Raw genomic sequence first — 22,688 nt, 5'->3', positions numbered from 1 at the left:
AGCTTGTTCCATTTTTTCCTATTTTGCCTCAACTTGTCCCAGTTTAGAACACTCAAGTTTAAACTCTTCACATTTAGGGTGTGTTTTACTTGTTTTTTCCCCAGTATACAAAATTTAACTGTGGTCTAATTATTGTTTCTAAGGTCCCCTCCAACTATAACCTCCTTTACCATCCTTTAGTTGTACCAAACCACCAGGCTCAGCATTGTGCTTTTCTCCTCCATGCTCCCAACCCCTGTAGGCTTCTTAATCATGAAGCACTGAGCACAATCTAGGCTGACCCTTCCAGTGAAGTACTACACTGTCAGAGGTTCCGTCTTTCAGATGTGATGTAAAACCAAGGCCCACCCACACCCCACCCCCCAATGCTGGATGTAAAACAGCACTATTTTGAAGAACAGGGGAGATCTCTCTGATATCCTGTCCAATATTTATTCCTCAACTATCACAAAAAATAATCTGGTTAATACACTGCTGTTTGTGTGCAAATTAACTGCTGTGTTTCCTATATTACAGGATACTACACTTCAAAAAGTACTTCATTGGCTGTTAAGCACTTTGGGAAATCCTAATGTTATGAAAGCTGCTATGGAAATGCAAGACTTTTTAAAAAAAAAGACATGCATCAGTTCAGTAAAATGATCAGAAACCTACTTTTGCTCCTTCTACTTTCATTAGACTTTCCAATTTATCTCATAACAAATTTGACTTCTGCATGACGTGTAGAGTTCTGGGACTAATTTCACTGTCTTTACCTGACCAGGCCACTCTAATTTCCTCACCATACACATCACAATATTTTCAACTTTACCAACATTATTCAGGCTGGTCCATCTCAGTTGCCTAGCCGTTGTGGCAGAATGGGCCCAAGCTCTACACCAATCTAATGGTGACATTTTTTGATCTTGGGAAGAACAAAATGGCAAAAAAGAACTGCAGCAGCACAGTTCAGCAAAAGACAGGATGTTGTGCTTTAGTGGGCAAGCCAAATCCTGAGTCAGCACCACCGATAAAACACAGAGCACAATTACAGATCATGAAGTCTTTATTTGCACATGATTCCCAACATCTGGAGTAATATTTACAATTACTTAAATAGTTAAGATAGAAAAAACCTACATGGCCAAATCTAGTTTGGGTTAATCATAATGGGAGGGGGATAGTTTCAGATGAGCAAAAATGAAAGCATTTTTTGTTACATTAACTCCAGCAGGATCCCATGATGTTTTCAACTCAGTTCCATTCTACAGCCTACCTCACCTGCGGCATGCAAGGTTTGATTTACCAAAGGTGATATGGATACTATGTTGGTGTTTGTAATATGATGGTGACACACTACCAATCTTAGCCAGATTGCTGTGGAATCATCTTCTACACTTTCTGTCCACAACCTAGCTGACAGTTCACAGCAGCACTAACCAAGGGCTTGGATCCGGACACCTGTGCTCTCGGCCACATCTTGTATGGTTTGGAGAGACTGGGAATGGTTCTTACCCTCATGGAACAACAATATAAATGTCCAAGAGTACCAATGAGCCATTGACTTCATGACGACTAACTTGTTGGTTAACTCTCTGAAGCTGACAATAGCTTTCAAGTGTTTAGGGCCACAAACCCCATTCAATGCTTTGCTCAAGGCCATGCATAGGACTTGTTAATCATAATGAAGGTGGGTAAGTTTCCATGTAGAGGGCTAGGCATTTTACTGAAGAGAGAGAAAAAATGTACACACACTTGTGTTTTAATAGGGTTTTTATATTGTGTGAGGTAGTTGGAATACCTACCTTTCCAAAAGGACCCCCTTGCCACTTTTGCTGAAAGGGAAAAGAGCTCAATTACAGCATCGTGAAAATACTAGAGTCAGGCAGAAGTTTAGAAGAGTGAAAGGCGATCTAATTTGAAATCTATAAAATTCTTAGGAGGACTCACAGGGTAGATACTGACAGGCTATTTCCCCTGGCTGGACAGTCTAGAACTAAGGGTAATAGTCTCAGGACTAAGGAACAGGAGGGTTCACTCAGAGGGTGATGAATCTTTGAACTACTCTGGGGTACAGAATATGCTGTTACTGAGTATATTTAAGACAGAGTTCAATAGATTTTTGTGCACTAAGGGAATCAAGGGGATATGGGGATAGTGTAGGAAAGTGGATTTGAGTTAGAAGTTCAGCAATGATCTTACTGAATGGCGGAGCAGGTTTGAGGGGCTGTATGGCCTACTGCAGCTCCTATTTCTTGTGTTATACTTAGGAGGCTCACCATTAGTCAGCTGAACACCCCTGATGGGAGGAGAGATGGGCTGCCAATTGACCTCAAGCTGCATTATAAGCCGTACTGTTGGAGAGTGAAATCTCTGTACATAAACTCTGGTCTTTAATGTATTATATCATACAAAATTAGAGATTTTTTTTGCACAGGATGGCCCAGGAGTCTTCAGAAAGGTGCAAGTCCCCTTGCCACAAAGAGTTGACCAATTAAAATCAACATTACACAATTCTAATCGGGTGCTCTCTGTCCAAAAATGATAGAGAAGAATGAACTCAGAACCCATTTAATGCAAATTACTTTGAGGGCCTCCACAAACACAGGTGACATTTTCCAACTCGTTAAACTCCTTAGGTTACACCACCAGATTTAACATTAGCCTCTTTTCGTTGGCTTCTCAATTTATTACCTTAAATATCAGTATCAATTCATTTTCAGTAATAATACATTTTCAGTGAATAAATTGCTTTGTTGAACGATGAAGCTCACCCGGGGCCCAGTCGGGAGAGGCATGGGAAGCGCGAAGAGAAGCAAACAGCAAATGCAATTTGCAAAAGGTTAACCTGCAAAAGTGAAATCAAGGCAGCTACTGAAAGGTGACAGAATCTACAGCAGCTTTTTAAATTCCAAATGTTGTGCCAAAAAGTTGCACAATTATGTTGCAACTTCATTCTCAATTTATACTATTAAACTTAAAAAAAAAGGAACATTTATGTCATGTCCTTTGCCACAATTTAAAAAACATTAAAAAGAACATAGTTTAAAAGATATATGCAAGGAAACAAAGAACAGGCACCATATGCAACCTACATGGCATATATAAAATTTATATATCTTTACATATTTATATATATCTATTACAGATTTTTGAGTTGGACAGATTTTTGATCTACAAGGCAGTCAAGAAAGGGGGGGGGGGGGGGCAGGCAGGAAAGTGGAGTTAAGGCCACAATCAGATGAGCCTTGATATTGAATGGTGGAGTAGGCTGGAAGGGCCAAACAGCCTACTCCTGCTCCGATTTATGTCCTTTTATCTGTTTAAACTACACATACAGATTTTACTTGAACCACATTTACAAGAAGGTAAACATTGCTTCAAAAGTGATACTTATAACAAACCTCTTAACAGGTTGGAGTAGAAATTAACCATCAAAACTTTATAACTGCTAGCTTTTACTACCTGGCAGAAGAGGGTTAAAACTATAGAACTGAAACAAATTACATGGGGTGGGAGGTCGCTAAACTTGGTAACATTAATGGATTGATAGGAAATTGGATCAATTTCTACAGAAAAGTGTGGATGGGTAGAGTGAGGATGCAGGTAGGTGGAGTGGGATCAATTAAAACAACAATGCACTTTTCTTAGGAATAGACAAGCATCATTTGAACCAGTCAGTCTGATGTTCCTAAGCGTACATACACACAGCAATATTTGTTAAGTAAAATATCCTGGACATCTTAAATTAACTTTAACAAAGCACAGAAGATTTAAACATTCTGGAGTGTGTGACTTTAAAACCAGGTTTGGCCAGAGGTTATTTTCCACCAGAACTGCACCTTTAATAGCTCTACTGGTGTGGAGGTTTAAAGTCTGACATTACAGCTGAATACAAAATGAAGGTTAGGCAGAGCAAGTAAAGTCAATACAATCAAGTGCAGAGTTAAGACTTACAAAAATTATACCAAGAAATGCAGCTTTTAAAACTATAAAATGCAAAAATATATTACAGACAAGGAACTAAATACTTATATCAATTTTTTTTATAAAAATGTAAACATTTATATACACACAATTTGACTGACTTAAATGTTAAGATACTGCAAGCACCATGATTGGAGGGCAGTGAATTTGTCGTAGAACATTTCAACCATGGACCAGGGGAAATGGATGGTTGGGTCAAGGAATGCAAATCAGGCATTCATTGTCTGGCTGTTTTACCCTGAAAATCTGCAGTTCGCACCAGACAAGTAAAAAAGACACAGATTTTTTCCCCTGGAATGCATTGGGACACAAATTTCCATGAGTTAAGAAACAGATGTGACACGAGCCTCCAACGGGACAGACAGCATACTAGAAGAAAAGACAGCGAATGTGGGGCACTGGCAGATCTCCCTTTCAATGCTGCTCTCTGTGCCGTAGACATCATAAAGTGAGTGTGAAACAGGTGCTGGATGCATAGTGCAATTAACTTTTCCCAGCTTCCAAACTACTTATAAAAGTTTGAGCCAAGTCTGGTCAAGATTCTGAAATATTTCAATGGAGTTTATTCAAATAATTGACCGTAGGCACAAATAAGACCCGCTTGCCACAAGTGCCTATACATACAACAACTTGTCATGTTGCTCTCCCCGCCCAGATTGTACGGGGGGTGAAACAAGACAAAAAAAGTAAAGTGCAAATATTGTTCAATACAGCAATGCAGATGTGTTGCACTTGTAATTTTCAAGAACATGCTAAATACAGTAGCATTTCTGGTCTCCTACCGTGAACAAGAAAACAATGATTTCTGGGGCACAGTGGTGTAGTAATTGTGTTACCGGACTAATAACTAGAAATCATGAGTTCAATTCCCACTGTGAGCAGCTGAGAATTTGAACTTTCTTTTTTTAAAAAAAGGATCTTTTAAAATCTACTAAGTGATCATGAAGCCATCAGATTGTCAGAAAGATCGGTTCAATAACGTCCTTTAGAAAAGGAAATTTGCTGTTCTTACTTGGGACTCCAGTCCCATATCAAGGCTGACTCTTAACTGCACTTTGAAGTGGCCTAGCATGTCACTCAAGGGTGATTAGGGATGAGCAATAATTGCTGGCCTTGCCAGTGATGTCCACCTCCTGAGAATGAATATTTTAAAAAACTTCCTCTTTGGGCCAACAGTAGGGGAGACAGGAAAGTACCCAGTCAGGGTACATTCTTCACTTCTACTTGGTGCTCTTTGAGATATCAGGCTGATTTCCTTGACTTTGCCACAAAAATGGAAAGGATCTTCCCGCTATGTTTATGCAGCTGCAAATCTAAAGGGCCAGAGGAAATCTTGCTAACCAAGATTAAGTCTTAATGCTGACCTATTAATCAGCATTACAGTTTATGAAGCACAGCTAACAAGGGGGAATACAACCATGTTGTATTTAAAACAGAATATTGAATTTTCATTTGATTACAATACAAAGGTAAAATAAGACAGGTGGTGATTTTGTAATGAGGTCACAACAAAACCCCACACTGCTTTTCCTGAACTTGGCTGGAAAGCCACTTAAAATGTGAGAAAGGGAGAAGGAAAGTAAACTAGTAAGCTCAGAATCAGACAACGTACACAGAAATTACATGACAGGAAGCTAAAACTAGAAAGGTAGGAAGCAATTCAAAGAGCATCACAAATACCAGCACAGTGGCGCAGTGGTTAGCACCGCAGCCTCACAGCTCCAGTGACCCGGGTTCAATTCTGGGTACTGCTTGTGTGGAGTTTGCAAGTTCTCCCTGTGTTTGCGTGGGTTTCCTCCGGGTGCTCTGGTTTCCTCCCACATACCAAAGACTTGCAGGTTGATAGGTAAATTGGCCATTAGCAATTGCCCCTAGTGTAGGTAGGTGGTAGGGAAATATAGGGACAGGTGGGGATGTGGTAGGAATATGGAATTAGTGTAGGATTAGTATAAATGGGTGGTTGATGGTCGGCACAGACTCGGTGGGCCGAAGGGCCAGTTTCAGTGCTGTATCTCTAAACTAAACCTCAGTTTGGGACCTCTAGTACAATATGAATAACTCTTCAATTCTTAAAAATGTGGCAACTCCAGATCACTTGTTTTTTGGCGAGAAACAGCTGGAGTGCAAGAGCAAAGCAAAGAGGAGCAAGGGAGATGACAGATGAACGATTTAGTACAGTGATGTAATAAAAAAGGAAAATCTGAAATAAAAATGGAAAACTCTTGAAATGGACAAGGCCAAGCAACCAGAATCAGCAAAAATAAATTAAAATTCAGATGCGTACTCATCGGATTCATGAGTCTTTTTTTTTATAAACATTGACCATCCTGCTGTGTATTTCCAGCATTCTTCACTTTTATTACTGAATTATGGTATTGTGAGCTTGGGTTTAAAAACCTACAGGGTACAGGGAAGATAGCTCAAACAAGTTATACTTGGTATAGATTTCCTGGCTGGCAATGGGCAACCACATACAATAAAGGAACTTTTAAAAAATACTTTATGTATTTTCATTTTTAATATAAAAAGTTTTATAAGCTGCTGTTTTGACAGTAAAATAGTATTGCCCATAAAACTGTTCCCAACCATACATTTTCACCTGTCATGTGCCACAAGGGTTGTGTTAGTTTTTTTTGGTCCCATTTTGTTTAAAAAAATTCAAAAATTACACTTATTCCCACTGATTCCACACAAGGTCAGCGAGCTGTCCTTCAATGGTGAGATCCCAGAAGTTCATCCAAATCGATTATCCATTCCTCTGTAGTCCTGTTTTTCAACAAAGAGTCCATCAGGTCTGTGTCACCAGGTAACCCCTGAAGCGAGCTACCTCCAGACTGGTTACCATAGCTAAAAGGTAGTTCCTGGCTGGTGCTTCTTACCTGGTAACCCTGGTTGCACCGGAGGTTTCCCCTCGAGGCCATTTGTTGGCTGGAAGCAAAGCTGGTTATGTCTGGAACTGACTGGTTTAAACTAGGGACAGTCGGCTGTGAGGGCTGGTTTGTCCGTGTCAGAGGTCCACTTAATGTAGGCATCACTTGGCCACCAACGGTCGAGTTGATGGATCCCACTGGTCTGACTGCAGTGAGACTCGCTCGTGGAATTGTCTGCACAAATAGTGGGGTGGTAATTTTGGGAGGAGATGGCCGTACATGGAAAGTTGAGGTACTGCTGAATGCTACTAGATTGCTGTTTGTTTGGTTTTGGTTATTTATGCTTTGCAAGGATTGATGCTGCCACGTTGGATTCTGGTTTGGCATGGCACCTGGTAACCTCTGCAAGTGGGTCTTTGATGCAGCCTGGCTCACGGCTCCTTTGTTGTGTTGCTGTTGTGCAAGGTTAGAGTTGCCGAGGTGATTCTGACTGTATCCCGTTAGCATGGGGGCTCCTTGAGTCATACCAGGCTGTCTCTGCAATGGATTTGAATGTTGCACATTTCCAATTGTGACCTGGGCAGAATGTGGAAGCATTTGGTTCATATTTGACCCGATGTTGTACATGCCCTGTTGGACATTGTGCATATTCCCATACTGAGACACTCCAAGCTCTGACTGACCAGCAGCAGAGCTACTGGAGGAGACTGAACTCTGGCTTTGCCCAATCTGGATCATGTTTTGATTCGGAGAGAACAACCGTGAGCTGCTTGCATTCGTGGCAGCCAGATTTCCAACCGTTGGAAGAACTTGAGAGGGACCTATGATAGAGGGAACATCATTCAGAAAATTAACTCCGAGTAACAATAGCCAAACTTAATTAATGCAGAGCCCCCATTAAAACAACCTTCTTTGTTCCTGACCAAAACATCATTAGCAAAGAAGTGTCTGCCTCAGTTACAAATAGCTACTGTATAGCAAGATTCTCTCTGTCCCTCTCCATTAATAAAAACTTTTACTCTTGGCTACAATGTCGGCTTTTGCTCAGTGGGTGACACTCTCACCTGATTCAGGTCATGCGTTCGAACCACATTCCAGGATTTGAACACACAATCCAGGCTGACACTCCCAGTGCAGTAGAGAGAGTGCTGCACTGTCAGAAGTGGTGTCTGTCAGATGAGATGTTAAACACAAGCCTATCTACCCTCTAAGGTGGATGTAAAAGATCCCACTGCACTATTTTGAAGAAGAGGGGAGTTCTTCTCAGCATCCTCGGAATATTTATTCCTGGGGATAGTAATCCCTCAACCAACAACAGAACTGATTATCTGATCATCACATTGCTGTTCGTGGGAACCTGTTGGCTGCCACGTTTCCTACATTACAATAGTGACCATTCTGCAAAACCGTGGCTGTAGAGCACTTTGGGGTGTCCTGAAGCAGCAAAAGGCACTACAGAAATGAAAGTCTTTCTTTTTGTAAATTGCTTTTGAAAAACATTAAGATGGAAAGATCTGTGACAGTGCAAATTGATGAACAGAGCGGACTCAATGCACCAACTGACCACCCAAGTACCATCGCTTTGTTAAAAAAAGAATTCTCAGGCATGGTTGATGCTGGCAAGGCCACATTCAATGTCAATGTCTTAGCTGCCTTAAGATAGTGGTAGCACTTTGAACTTTTGCAGTGAAAGCTCTCCCACAATGGTATTCGGTAGGGAATTCCAGGGTATTGGCACAACAGTGAAGAAACAATGACATATGTCCACATCAGGACGGTGTGCGCCTTGGAGGTGGCTGTATACCCACAGCATTGTTGCTCTAATAATTAAACTCCAGTAATACAAAGAGAAAACAATATTCTTTATACCATTAATCGGCACACAAAGGAAATGATTTGCTTATAACAGAATATAATTTGCTAAACAAAAGTAAAGTATTTTGCATAAAAAAGCTTCATCTGAGCACTTCCTGCTTGGTTCTCCCACACCCTAACCCTGAATCCACATCATTCTGTAGTTTCTCTTTGCCGCTCTCCAAGTTTATTTTGCCCACAAGAACCCCCTCATGCTCTCTCAACCTATTCTCACTAAACTGCTGACCACCCAGCTTCCCTTCCAAATGAGCAAACTGTAAATAGCTATTTCTCAGTTATTGCACCTCTTTCATAACCATCACCTTCCCTCAAAACACCCATCCTCAACCTCTGTCAATGCAAACTGCCCCCCATCTCTAACCTCCCTGAATGTATTATCGCGTTCCTAATCCTTGCCCTTTTTCTTTGTAACTCCATGTCTGAACCTCTTTAATCGGGTTTCCACCCATGCCTTAGCACTGAAATGGACCTAATCAAAGTCACAAAGAACATCCTACATGACTGACTGCTGTAAACTAAATCTGCTTACTCGTCGACCTCTCTGAAACCTTTGACATCCTCCTCGGTCTTTCCTGTTGTTCAGCGAAGTGATACTGCCTTGCCTGATTCCAATCTCATCTATCCAATCTTAACCAGAGAATCCCCTGCAATGGCTTCTCTTCCTGCCCTCTCATTATTACCTCAAGCCCCCTAAGGATCTATCCTTTGCTCCGATTTTTACCCATATACTTTGATGACATCATCTTCAGCTATCGAGTCGATTTCCACAGATATGACGACAACACCTGGCTCTACCTCACCACCACCACCTCTCAACCGCTCCACGACTAGTTTTTTTCACTGCATGTCCAACATCCAGTCCTGGGTGGGCCACAATTTCCTCCAGTTAAATAGGAAGAAGCTCAGTCACAAATTCAGTACCCTCACCACTGACTCCATATCTGCTTCACACTGACTGTCTCAGGTTGAATCAGTCCGTTCACAACTCCAGTGTCCTATTTGACCACAAGCTGAACGTCTGACTCGTATCCTCTCCATCACAAAGACCACTTCCTCCGTAACTGCTACCTAACATGTTAATGAGGGGACCAAGGCTAATCCTTGGTTTTTAGTAATGACCCTGATATTGTATCTGGTCTCTGAAGGCACACCTGGACAACAGTGACAATATTAGGTTCAAAGTGATCAAAGAAAAACTGCCAAAAATGGAATTCTAGTTCCAGATTTCACCACTAGTTCAGGTATGGTAACCCTTGTCCTAACAATCCTGCACGTAAAAAAAGTTCTCCTAACCTTTTCCTTCATGCTTTAGGTGATGACTGTAAACTTCTGCTTCAATGGTTCACTTCATTTAAATAAATAGTTTTCCCTCATTTAATTTATATAAACTCTTCATAATTCGTTAGATTTAGCATAATTATGTAAAAGGACGATAGACCAAGAGTAAAATTTTCAAATTGGGGAAAGGATAATTTTACTAACCTGAGATGTGATATGGAAAAAGTGGACTGGAAGCAGCGATTTGAAGGTAAATCAGTTTCAGAGCAGTGAGACGCATTCAAGGGGGAAGGGGGGCGGGCGGGGGAAGAGCTCAGAACAAATATTTTTTCAAATAAAGATCCACAAATCTAGTCCCGGCCCCCCACCACCCCAGCGGATGTCAGAGAGCATAGAGTAGGATGAGGCAAAAAAGGGAAGTTTATGTCAGATACCGAGAGCTCAATACTACAGAAAGCCTACAGGAGTGTAGAAAGTGCAGAGGTGAAATTAAAAATTAGTAAAGCAAAGAGGGCATGAAAAAAACATTGGCAAGAAAAATCAAGGAAAACCCAAAGATCTATTATAAATGCATAAAGAGCAAGAAGATAACTAAGAATTGTGCCTATTAAAGATCAAAAATGGCAACTTGTGTGTGGACGTGGAAGTCATGAGCATAGTTCTTAATACTTTGCATCTGGCTTGGGGAGGTGGGTGTCACGCAGACATTGTAGTTAAGGAGGATAAGTGTAGAATAATGGATGGTATAAACATAATGAGGGAGAAATATTACCCGGTTTAACATCTTTGGTAGTGGTAAATCTTCAGGTCTGGATAAACTGCATCCCAGACTAAAAGCAGCAAAAGGAGGATAATGATGGACTCTGACCATCATCATCCAATTCTCTCTGGCTACAGGCGTGGTGACTGGAAGACTGCTAACTATGCACCATTGTTTAAAAAGTGAGGAATGAATAGCCCAAGTAACTACAGGCCAGCCAGCCTAACCTTGGTGATGGACAAATTACTAGAAAGAATTCAGAGACACAATATAAATTTAGGGAAGATTATATCTTACTAACATGACTGAATTATTTTGAGATAAGGAGAGTCGATGAGGGTAGTGCACTGGATGTAGTCCACATGGATTTTAGCAACGTCCTACATGGAAGACTGGTCAAAAAAGTAAGAACCCATGGGAACCAAGGGCAAGTTGGATCCAAAATTGCCTTGGTGCCAGGAAGTGAAGGGTAATGGTCTACAGGTGTGTGTGTCTGGAAGGCTGTTTCCATTGATGTTCCACAGCACTTAGTACCAAGTCCCTTGCTTTTCGTGAAGTATAATCAATTTAGACTTAATCGTAGGGGGCATGATTAAGAAATTTGCAGATAATACAAAAACTGGTCATGTGGTTGACAGTGAGAAAGAAAACTGCAAACTGCAGGAAGATAACGACGGACTGGTCAGGTAGGCAGAAAAGTGGCAAATGGAATTCAATCCGGAGAAGCATGAGTTAATGCATGTGGGAAAGTCAAAGAAGACAAGGGCACACAATAAATGGTAGGATACTGAAGTGTAGAGGAACAGAGGGACCTTGAAGCGCATGTCCATAAATCCCTGAAGGTAGTAGGACAGATGGATAAAGGTGGCTAAGAAGGCATATAGGATAGTTTCCTTTATTAGTTGAGGCATAGCAGGGACATTATGCTAGAACTATAGAAAGCACTAGTTAGGCCACAACTAGATTACTGCAGTTCTGGTCATCGCATTACAGGAAAGATGTGATTCCACTATAGAGGGTACCGAGGAGATTTACAAGGATGCTGCCAGGAATGGAGAATTTTAGCAATGAGGAAAACTGGATAGGCTGGGGTTAGTTTTCTTTGGAACAGAGGAGAGTGAGGGGAGATTTAACTGAGGTGTATAAAATTATGAGGGACCTAGATTGTGTGGATAGGAAGGGCAATTTCCCTTAGTAGAGGGGTCAATAACCAGGGAGCATAGATTTAAACTAATTGGCAGGTGTAGATGGGACGTTGAGGAGAATTTTTTTCATCCAGAGGGTGGTGGGTTCTGGAACTCACTGCCTGAAAGGGTGGTACAGGCAGAAACTATCACATTTAAAAAATACTTGGATATGCACCTGAAGTTTCATAACCTACAGGGCTATTGACCAAGAGCTGGAAAGTGGGATTAGGCTGGACAGCTCTTTTGGGGTTGGACACATTAGGCCAAATGGCCTCCTTCTGTGCCACAAATTTTCTGTTATAATTCTGAACATCCCTATCGGATCTCCTTTTAAAACTCTTTGTTCTGAGCAACAAGATCCCAAAATCTCAAGCAAATGGGGAAAAAAAGTATTGCTGTATTGGATGGGTCGAAGGAGGATAATCCAAGCAATATTCAACACTGAAGAGGATGATCCTGACAGTTTAATAGCAGAACTGTACATGTTAAAAATATTACAGCTAGTTAGAATCTCTGCACTAAGCATGACCCAATTAACTACTCAGAAAGCAGGGTGAGCACTGAATTCATTGCTCGTAAAAAAAAATTTAAATACCAGTACTGACCATAAAACAGCACCAGAATTCAACTCGTGCTTTTACAGGAAGGTTATCAGCACAATGACAGATCTTCAAATAGAGTCTACTCTTAATTAAAAATATTTGCTAATCCAAATTACAACCGCATAAGAATATTCATTCCATTGAAAATTGCGCTACCTGACTCAATTGCTGATTAATTCCCTTCCCAAATGGGTTCTGTCCATTTCATCTGCTGAAATTGAACTCAGCCTGGCTCCTAGGCTATTCAACTGTATCTCACTGGAAAATGCAAACCAATTCTACTCCATGCATCAGATGTGTCACCCAGTCCAGTGTCAAAGCACCATTGTCTCAGAAAGCATCAACTAGGTGAATGATTACATTCCTCTCATCATAAACCCGTAGATTTCTTTAATTACACTGACCTCTTCTGTAATCTGTATCCAAAGCAGAACACAAAGCTTGAGATGAAAAATTAAATAATCTTTTAGTAATTGGGCATTTGAATGTAACTGAGGGAGTGTTTACCATCCCGTACCTGACAGGAGCAACAAGTGGGGGGGTAGGGGTAGTGGGGTGTTAGAAATAGCAGCTGCTTTTTTTTTGGAGCAGGGGCTGCCCGACCTTGCCTGAAGCACTGTCTTGCAAGGAAGAAAAGTCATCTTGATGAGTTAAATTCCTGAGCTTTAGGCTGGATCTAAAATCAGAGTCGACTGTCAGCTGCTTGCAGCACTGGAAATTCATCCCACCAGCACCAGAAAGTAGCTGCATCGGACAGTCAAGGAACCCAAACAGGCACTAACAGCTACCTCAAACAGAAGTCTAAGCACATGGGTTTTCTGTCACGGCCGACAGCGAGCATGAGGTATGAACCCACCCTTGGTGGGGATGACTGACATGTATTGCTGCTGTTGTATGGAAGCAATCAGTGGGATTAAGAATGAGGATGCTCCAAGTAGGTGGATCCAGCCAAGAGGAGCAAAGGAGCCAGCTCCCACTATGGCCCTGGAGTTCAATTCTGAGACTGCTGACAAATAAGTTAGAATGGAGCTTCCCTCTGCATTAAATACTATACAGACAAATGTGTTATCAGTAGGGAGAGTGTTGGACACGGTACTGTAGTGGTTACTGGACTAATAAACCAGAGAATGCAAGTTTGAGAATTTGGCAATTCAGTTTTTAAAAATCTGTAAGCAAAAGCGAGTCATCAGTAGAAGTGACAAATATGTTGAACTGTCATAAAAACCCAAGTTCACTAGCGTTCTTTGAGGAAGGAAACCTGCTGTCCTATGTGACTCCAGGTCCACACTGATGTGGTTGACCCTGAAATGGCTTAGCAAGTCACTTAGTTGCAACTATGAACGGACAAGAAATGCTGGCTTTGCGAGCGATACCCACATCCTGTAAATGCATTTTCTTTTAAAAGGAAGCAACAGTGACTGAACACTGCCTCAAGTTTAAATCAGTTGCAGTTAAATAGTTGTTTTGGTGCTTGAATGTTTCTGCAGTGTCCTATTGAGCTGTTTTGTTAAAATTACTTAATTTAAACCATTAGACAATGCAAATTTTTTGAATGAAGACTAAATTAACGGGTGAATTGTGCAGTAATTTCAGTGACTGATTTGGTTATCCCAAATCACATTAGCTCGTGCCGAAGAAAACTTAATGCCACAAGAATCAAACTCACAAACCTAGTCAAGAAATTTAATTAGGAGCCTTGCAGGATGATAAAGCAGCGACCAATCACTGAGATAACAAGAAATTGGAAATCAACCAGAAACAGGAAATACTTAAAATGTGCAGTGTTTCCATCAGCAAAATATATATATAAAAACAAGTTAATACTTTGAGCAGAGCTGAAAACAAGTCTGATGCAGGTGGAGACAAAATAGGGAATTGCTGTCTTTACTTCATGCCAAGGTTCTAAAATTGCCAAAGTTAACACAGAAGTGATTGTAGAGTAACAGAGTTTTACAGCCACTTGACTTATCAAGACTTTTCCAGCTCTCTGCTTCAATTAAAAAAACAATCCGACTTCCCTGCTCTTTTCCCATAGTCATGTGTATTGCTCCGCTTTAAATATTTAGTTAAATGTGGTCTGTTTATAGAAATCATGAACACAAGCAGAAGTATGCGAAGGAAGCCTGAGCCACAAAACATCTCAGATCTGCTGACAGACACAAAAAAATTGTGAGTCAACAACAAGAGATTGTAGATTTAAAATCATTGGCAATAGATCTAGAAGGGAGATGAGCGGTAAATTTTTTCGTGTTGGTGGGATCTGAATACTTACCTGAAAAAGGTGGTGGAAGCTGATTCCATAAACAATTTTAAAAGGGAGTTGGACAGATAGTTGAGGATAAGTTACAGCCAAAAAGTAGGGATGTAGGACTAAGCACGACTGTTCTTTCAAAAAGTCAGCAAAGACATTATGGGCTGAATGATGTCCTTCAATGCTATATGATTTCAATTTCTATGATTCTATGAAGGAGGAATAAGAGTACGAGAACCTCAGCAAAGTGCTCAATGCAAAATTTGGCTGAGGATAGTAGAATGGCCTTCATTTATTTTTGTTCGTGGGATGCAAGTGTCGCTGGCAAGACCAGCATTTATTGCCCAACCAGGTGGTGGTGAGTCACCTTCTGGAATCTCTGTACACCCACAGTGCTGCTAGGGAGGGAGTTTAGGATTTTAATCCAGTGACAGTGAAGGAACGGCGATATAGTTCCATGTCAGGGTGGTGTGCAACTTGGAGGGGAACTTGCAGATGGTGACGTTCCCATGTGTCTGCCAGGTGGTAGAGGTCACCAGTTTGCAAAATGCTGTCGAAGTAGCCTTGGTGAGTTGCTGCAGTGGATCTTGTAGATAGTACACACTGCTACCATAGTGTGCTGGTGGCGGACAGAGTGAATGTTTAAGATGATGGATGGGGTGCCAATCAAGCAAAAGCTTTGTCCTGGAAGGTGTTGAGTTTCTTCAATGTTGTTGGAGCTGCACTCATCCAGGCAAGTGGACAGTATTTTTTCACACACCTGACTTGCGCCTTGTAGATGGTGGACATGCTTTGGGGAGTCAGGTGGTGAGTTACTCAGCCTCTGATCTACTCCTGGAGTCAGTATTTATATGATTGGTCCAGTTAGGTTTCTGGCCAATAGTAACCCTCAGGATGTTGATGGCAGGGACTCCGACTGTAATGCCATTGAACGTCAAGGGCAGGTACTTACATACTATCTTGTTGGATACGATTAATGCCTGGCACTTGTGTGGCACGAATGTTACTTGCCACTTATCAGTTCAAGCCTGAATGTCTTCTGTAGCAAGACCTGGATGACAATGACTGCTTCAGTATCTGGAGTTGTGAATGATACTGAATACTGCAATCAGCCTCTAGATGGAACATTAACCCAAGTGACAATACCACACTTACCCTGAAACTGGGTGACCTGCTCAACACGGTACGGGTTTTGTTGCTGATCTTGGTATTGAGGTGGGGGCCTGGTGAGGTGCCTCTGCAACTGTTGTTCCTGCTGTTTCCTCTGCTTCTCCTGAAACATGAGAAATAATCCATTTAGGTTGCTGTGATTAATTTCAATCTATAGACTAGACCTGAAGTAGAGTTTTTGCTGTGAAGTTAATCACTGCCTAGTAAATGGGATACTCAGGACTCAACAGCAACACGGCAAAGACTCGCATCTGTCAGATTCAGCCTGGGAGTCACTGATTTCAAACAGACCCACTGTACAATAGGAACATAGGACCAGGAATAGGCCATTCAATCCATCAAGTCTGCTCCACCATTCAATACGATCATGGCTGATCATCCACTTAAACACCTTTTTCCCACACTATCCTCATATCTCTTTATGTCATTGGCATTTAGAAATGTGTTCGTCAATCTCTACTTTAAACATACTCTATGACTGAACTTCCAAAGCCCTTTGAGATAAAGATTTCCAAAGATTCACAACCCTTTGAGTAAAGAAACGTCTCACCTCTGTCCTGAGTGGCTTCCCCCTTATTTTGAAATCGTGTCCCCTGGTTCTAGACTCCCCAACCAGGGGAAACATCTGAGCTGCATCTACCTTGTCTATCCCTTTAAGTATTTTGTAGGTTTCAATGAGATCACCTCTCATTCTACGCAACTCTAGAGAATGCAGGCCCAGTTTCCCCAATCTCTCTTCATAGGACAGTCCTGCCATCCTGGGAACAAGTCTGGTGAACCTTCACTGCACTCACTCTATGGCAATAATATCCTTCCTAAGATAATGGGACCAAAACGGCACACAGTACTCCAGGTGCAGTCTAACCAAGGTTCTATACAATTGAAGCAAGACTTCACTACTCCTGTAGTCAAATCCTCTTGCAATACAGGCGAACATACCATTAGCCTTCCTAATTGCTTGCTGCACCTGCATGTTAGCTTTCAGTGACTTATTGACGAGGACACCCAGGGCCCTTTATACATCTACACTTTCTAATCTCTTACTATTTAAGAAATACTCAGCACATCTATTCCTCCTACCAAAATGGATAAGCTCACATTTTTCCATATTATATTCAATCTGCCACGTTCTTGCCCACTTACTAAGCCTGTCCAAATCCCCTTGAAGCTGCTCTGCATCTTCCTCAACACACATTCCCACCTAGTTTTGTCTCATCTGCAAGCTTGGAAATATTACACTTGGTCCCCACATCCAAATCATTGATCTTTATTTTGAACAGCTGGAGCCCAAGTACTGATCCTTGCAGTACCCCACTAGACACAGCCTGCCAACACAAGAATGACCTGTTTATTCCTACTCTCTGCCTGTTAACCAATCCTTAATCCATGGCAGTATATCACCTTCTATTCCATGTGCTTTAATTTTGCTAACCAACCTCCTGTGAGACGTCAAAAGCCTTCTGAAAATCCAAGTATACTATGTCCACTGACTCCCCTTTAACAATCGTTAGTAACATCCTCAAAAAACTCCAACAGGTTCGTCAAAAATGATTTCCTATTCATAAATCCATGTTGACTATGCCCAGATTATCTGAGTGTCCATTTATCATTTCCTTTAGAATAGATTAACATTTTCCCTACTACTGATGTAAGGCTAATAGGTCTATAGTTCCCCATATTCTCCCTCCATTCTTAAATAGTGGGGTGACATTTGCTACCTTCTAATCTGCAGGAACCACTCCAGAAACTATAGAATTTTGGAAGATGATCACCAATGCATCCACTTGCCCACATGTGCATTCAGTGATTTCACACACTAATCAGATTGCATAGTCAGCACTGATGGGAAATGGATTCAGTTTCCTAATTGAACATTGCTTGAATTACTTGAGTTCTCCGGCCAATGTATTTGGAATGCAGAGCCCACACTTCTTTCCCACATTACGCACCCGCTCTGCCAGTAGTTGCTGTCTCTGCAGGTATTGCTGCTTCTGCTGCTCCATCAGCTGTAACTGCTGCTCGCGTTGCTTCTGCTGATCCATCAGAAGTTGCTGTTGTTTCATGGCAGCAGCTTGCTGCTGGTTACCAAGGTATGTGGCATTTCCATGGTTACCAGCGATAGAAACAGGCGGAGGCTGAGTTGCTGGACTGGAACCCTGGCCAGAGTTTGGTGGCCTGGTGATGGTTCCTGGATTTTGATCCTATTTAAAGTAAAGAGGAGTATAATCATGACAAAGAGTTACAGCGAGTCAACAGCACCAACAGGCCTATGCTGGTGTTTTTGTTCCATGAGCCTCCTTCCACCCCTACTTCATCTCATCCTATCAGCATAACATTCTATTCCTTTCTCCCTCATGTATTTATTTAGCTTTCCCCTAAATGCATCTATACTATTTGCCTCAACTTCTCTACATGGTAGCAAGTTCCATATTCTAACCACTCTCTGGGAAAAGGAACCTCTCCTAAATTCCTTATTGGGATCATTTTCTTTAATCTTAAAGGCATCTATTGGGCCACCCCTCAGCAAATCAGAACAAGCAACAGCTAATTTTTCTTTACAGCTCCAATGTCTTTGGACAGGGAGCAATAACTGTTTTACTAGAGAACTGGAACTGATGTACAGAAAATGAAACTGATGGAAGAAAATTCAACTAACCGATGGGTTTAAATACATTGGCATTAACTGAGGAGATATTAAGGGAGAGGAGGGAGAAACAGAGAGACAAAGACTTAATAGCTTTACAATATTCCTTTACTGATGACCATTCATTCTGAAGCATTAGGCTTTGGACAAAGCTACGACCATGAGGGTACTGATGGCATCAATTTTGTAGAAATAGTGAAATGAGAATCTGTTTATAATCTTTACAATATGAACTGAAACAGTGTGGTTTGTGGGGCTGAGGTACTACATCGATTAGAGATTGCCAAATCCATGAGAAACTTTAATTCCCACTTCACCGAGGTGATTTGTTTCCCCCTTCCTAAAGTTGCCAACTCGTACTAACGGACATTGACATTGCTCTAGTACTTCGACCACTCTTCATGCGTAAGTCCAAGCGTCTGAAGATTATTTAACCACAAACTGCATTAGAGCCCAGCCCAATCCTGGCCACACCCAGCATGCACTTTCTAGCATAGGTCAATGGATAGTGATCAGGTACGGGAACCATGGCTGCAACACAACCAGTGCATGGCCTCAGATCAGTTGGCACAACTGAATCAAGCATAAATTCGACGCATAAATACGTAATCGCAAATGTTTGAGATAATCAGTAACTTGGCATTTGAGGACTGCTCAACTTCGCACTCTGGCTACATCTAGTTCTAGTTCTTTCAACTGATAGTGTTGCCACGGAGGAACTGAGCTACAGAACTGAGTTACCATAAATGGAAAGGTGAGAACAGGAAAATGAACAGAAAATATAGGGACAGGTGAGGATGTGGTAGGAATATGGGGTTAATGTAGGATTAGTATAAATGGGTGGTTAATGGTCGGCACAGACTCGGTGGGCCGAAGGGCCTGTTTCAGTGCTGTATCTCTAAATAAAATAAATAAATATAAACATGAACACCAGCAAACTGACGGCCCAATATAGCCCAATGATAATACATTTGCAATTACCCTATTGCGAATATGAAATTGAATATTTTAAGAGATTCTTTGCTCAATGATCAATAGGTGAATGCAGAGAGGAGAGAGATAGAGCCATAGGGGCCAGAAAGGGTCTAAATTCCATCCTCAGCCTCTGCTGACTTAGTCAATCCCAGCTAAGTGGCAGGGCACCATAATTCATGTGTCCTTTGGTTCATAAATGGAGGAAGAGATGGAAACAATAGTCTGATCTGATCGAGGTGTTTAGAATGTTAACAGGATTAAATAGCGTAGATAGCGGGAAACTAATTCGCCTGGTTGAGGGGACATAATCATAAAATTTAGAGCCAAGCCATTCAGGAAGTAAATCAGGAAGCACTTTTTCACAAAGGGTAGTAGAAATCTAGAATTCTCTCCCCAGTGGCTGTGGGAATTGGGGGACAATTGGAGCTCAAAACAGAGAGCAATAAGATTTTTGTTGTGTAAGGGTGTTGAGGGATATGGAACTACAGTAGGTAGATGGAGTCAAGATACAGATCAGCCACCATGTAATTGAATGGTGGAGCAGACTCGAGAGATTGAATGGTCTATTCCTGTTCCCAGCCAGGGTCCCTATTCAGATCCCAAACCAACAGGACATGCTTATATAGACAATGGCTGAGGATAGTGACCTTCTGGTGTGATGGTCCCCCACAACTGCAGAGCTTGTTGATGCTCAGAAATAAGGAATGAATAACTGGGACAAAAGCACAGAGGCTTGCCAGAACACATGAAACCATATCCAACATGGGTCAATGCCTTCAGCAAGGGAGGGCAAGAACTAGAGGGGGAAAGGAGGAAAAACATGCTGCTCTCAAACTACTGCTTTCCACGTCCTTTGCTTATGATTGAAAACCTCCAGGAACGTTGTTAGTGCTTGCAGCAGAAATGAACACAAATATCTTACCTGGCTGTGCTGCAGAAGAGGCCTGTATGTAACACCACCCTGGGGAAGCTCCTTCTGTTTCAACAGCATTCGTTTCTGCTCATCGCTAAGATGGGAAATTTGCTGCTGTTGCACATAGGCAAACATTACAGCTTTGTTGTGGTTAGGAGGCACAGCCCTTTGACTATTATCCATTTCAAAATGTGTCAACCGTTTCGTGTTAGCATAGCTCAGCAGAGGAGCCTGGCTGTTGGTGGAATTTTGACCCAGAGTGTTTGGTTGGTGGCTCAGTATGGCAACATGATTTGGCTGGAGGTAATTACCACCAGCTTTTGGAGAGCTCTTTGGTGGCATGCTGGCCATTGGAAGCTTCTGGTTGAAGTCTTGTGGGTACAGTGAAGGACTGTTGGGCTTATTGAGGCTGTAAGGTCCACCAAGAGGACTTTGGGTAGGTCCTGCCGACCAGTTTGGCACCTGATTGGGCGAGGGGTGCTGTACTTGCTGCTTCTGCATTAGTTGCGCTCTCTGCTTCTGTTTAGCGGCCATCTGCTGAAGCTGCTGCGCATGAGACCGTTCCACGGATGATCCTGCCTTCCCTGCCAACAGAACACTAGACACAGGCCTTGTGGAAACTGGAGTTGGGCCTGAAGCTTGCGTCATAGCCTGAGACATACCAGTCACAGAAGGGGCAGTATTAACAGGAGCCAGAGATATACTTGAAAACGAACTTCCTGATGGAGATGGTCTAGTTTGCGGAGATCCCATCTGTTCATGTTCAAAGGGCGAAGAAATCTCAGTCTTTATAATTATGTTGTCTGGTAAGGTTGCTTGATCAGAAGAACCAGTGGGTTCAATATCCTTCTTCTCTTCAAAATCCTCATTGAAGAGATCCTGTATATCTTGGTCTGGCACAGATCGGTTCAGTTCATCAAACAATTCTTGCCATTCTTGTTCGTTCAAATTAATATCTGGGAACATGTTCTGGGAGAGCGAGGTGCCTGATGGGTTCATACAAGCCAAATCCAGTGCAGGCTCTTGCTTAAGTTCTTTAATAAGAGTGAACCCATCACCACCATCACAGCACCCATTCAGCTGCACATTGGAGTCAGGAAGACCCTCCTTCTTCACTTCGTTTATGCCCAAGGAATGGTTCCCATTTCCCTGTACACTATCCCTGATAACAGTTCTTTTGTCCCGTTGATGCAATGGGGACATTGGTGGCATGCCATTAGAGGATGCATTAACTGCAACTAGTCCCGACGCATCTTCCCCATTCAATCGGAGCTTTTTGGTCCCTGAATAGCTCCCGTCTCCAAATCCGTTCTGTTGATCTCCATTCAAAGATAAGCCATCAACCATTAATTTCTTCTTCACTCTCTCCTGAAGCTGAACACAAGAAAATCAAAATTAGAATAGTGAGCTGAAACATTTAATATCTGACAAATATTCTCTGTAACCAATCAACTAGCCAACTTTAAGTTGGTTCTTCTTGCTCATATTTCAGTTTTTCTGAACAATCCAGGCTCAGAAAGAACACAGGATGAAGCTAATCAGCCCCTCAAACCTGTTACATCATTTAGTGATCTGCAGTCTTACTCCATATACCCACCTTTGCCTCATATCCCTTAAAAACTTTGGTTAACAAAAATCTATCAACCTCAGATTTAAAACTGATCGAGCATCAATTGCCATTTGTGGAAGATGCAGCTCTAATTTTTAGACTGTGCCCGAATCCTAGACTCCCCAGCCAGCAGAAACAGTTACTCTGTATCTAACTTATCTGCCCCCCTTTATATCTTGAAGACTTCAATCAAATCACCCTTTAACCTTCTAAATTCCAATGATTACAACCCTAGTTTGTGTAATCCCTCCTTGTAATTTAACCATGGAGGAAGCACTGAAGTCTGAAGAACTAATTTCATTTCTTTAAAAAAAAAGAAAAGGCTAGAAATTTTAGGACATCATTCCAGATTCCACTTCTGATTTCATCTTATGTAATTTACTAAACAGTACACTGTGCAGGGCGAGGTGGCTATTTTAAAAAAAATAGCATTTCAATGTCCCTTAATAACTATGAACAAGATGTATAAAGTAGTCATAATAAATTAGAGTAGTACAATGGTGTCTCCAATACCAAACAACAATTAGAATTCCAACAAATTAGGCAATAGTTTTCACAAACTTGATTTACATATTTTTAGAACCAGTA

The 22,688-nt window shown here is 41.7% G+C and overlaps 1 protein-coding gene across 1 annotated transcript in view; it reads right to left on the bottom strand.

Moving 5' to 3' along the window:
- Positions 1-1,044: 1,044 nt before the first annotated feature.
- Positions 1,045-22,688, bottom strand: part of maml1 (mastermind-like transcriptional coactivator 1) — a 93,638-nt gene continuing 71,994 nt past the window's right edge. The window contains exons 2-5 of the mRNA XM_068044025.1: positions 20,501-21,865; positions 17,909-18,160; positions 15,945-16,062; positions 1,045-7,657 (exon numbers count right to left, since the gene is read on the bottom strand). Coding sequence (XP_067900126.1) covers positions 6,678-7,657; positions 15,945-16,062; positions 17,909-18,160; positions 20,501-21,865 — 2,715 coding nt within the window. The 3' untranslated portion in view covers positions 1,045-6,677. The remainder of the gene's footprint in view (positions 7,658-15,944; positions 16,063-17,908; positions 18,161-20,500; positions 21,866-22,688) is intronic.

The sequence above is a fragment of the Heterodontus francisci genome, chromosome 12 (genome assembly GCF_036365525.1).
Source record: "Heterodontus francisci isolate sHetFra1 chromosome 12, sHetFra1.hap1, whole genome shotgun sequence".
In the NCBI taxonomy this organism is placed as follows: Eukaryota; Metazoa; Chordata; class Chondrichthyes; order Heterodontiformes; family Heterodontidae; genus Heterodontus; species Heterodontus francisci.
This window is presented reverse-complemented; position numbering and strand designations above follow the sequence as displayed.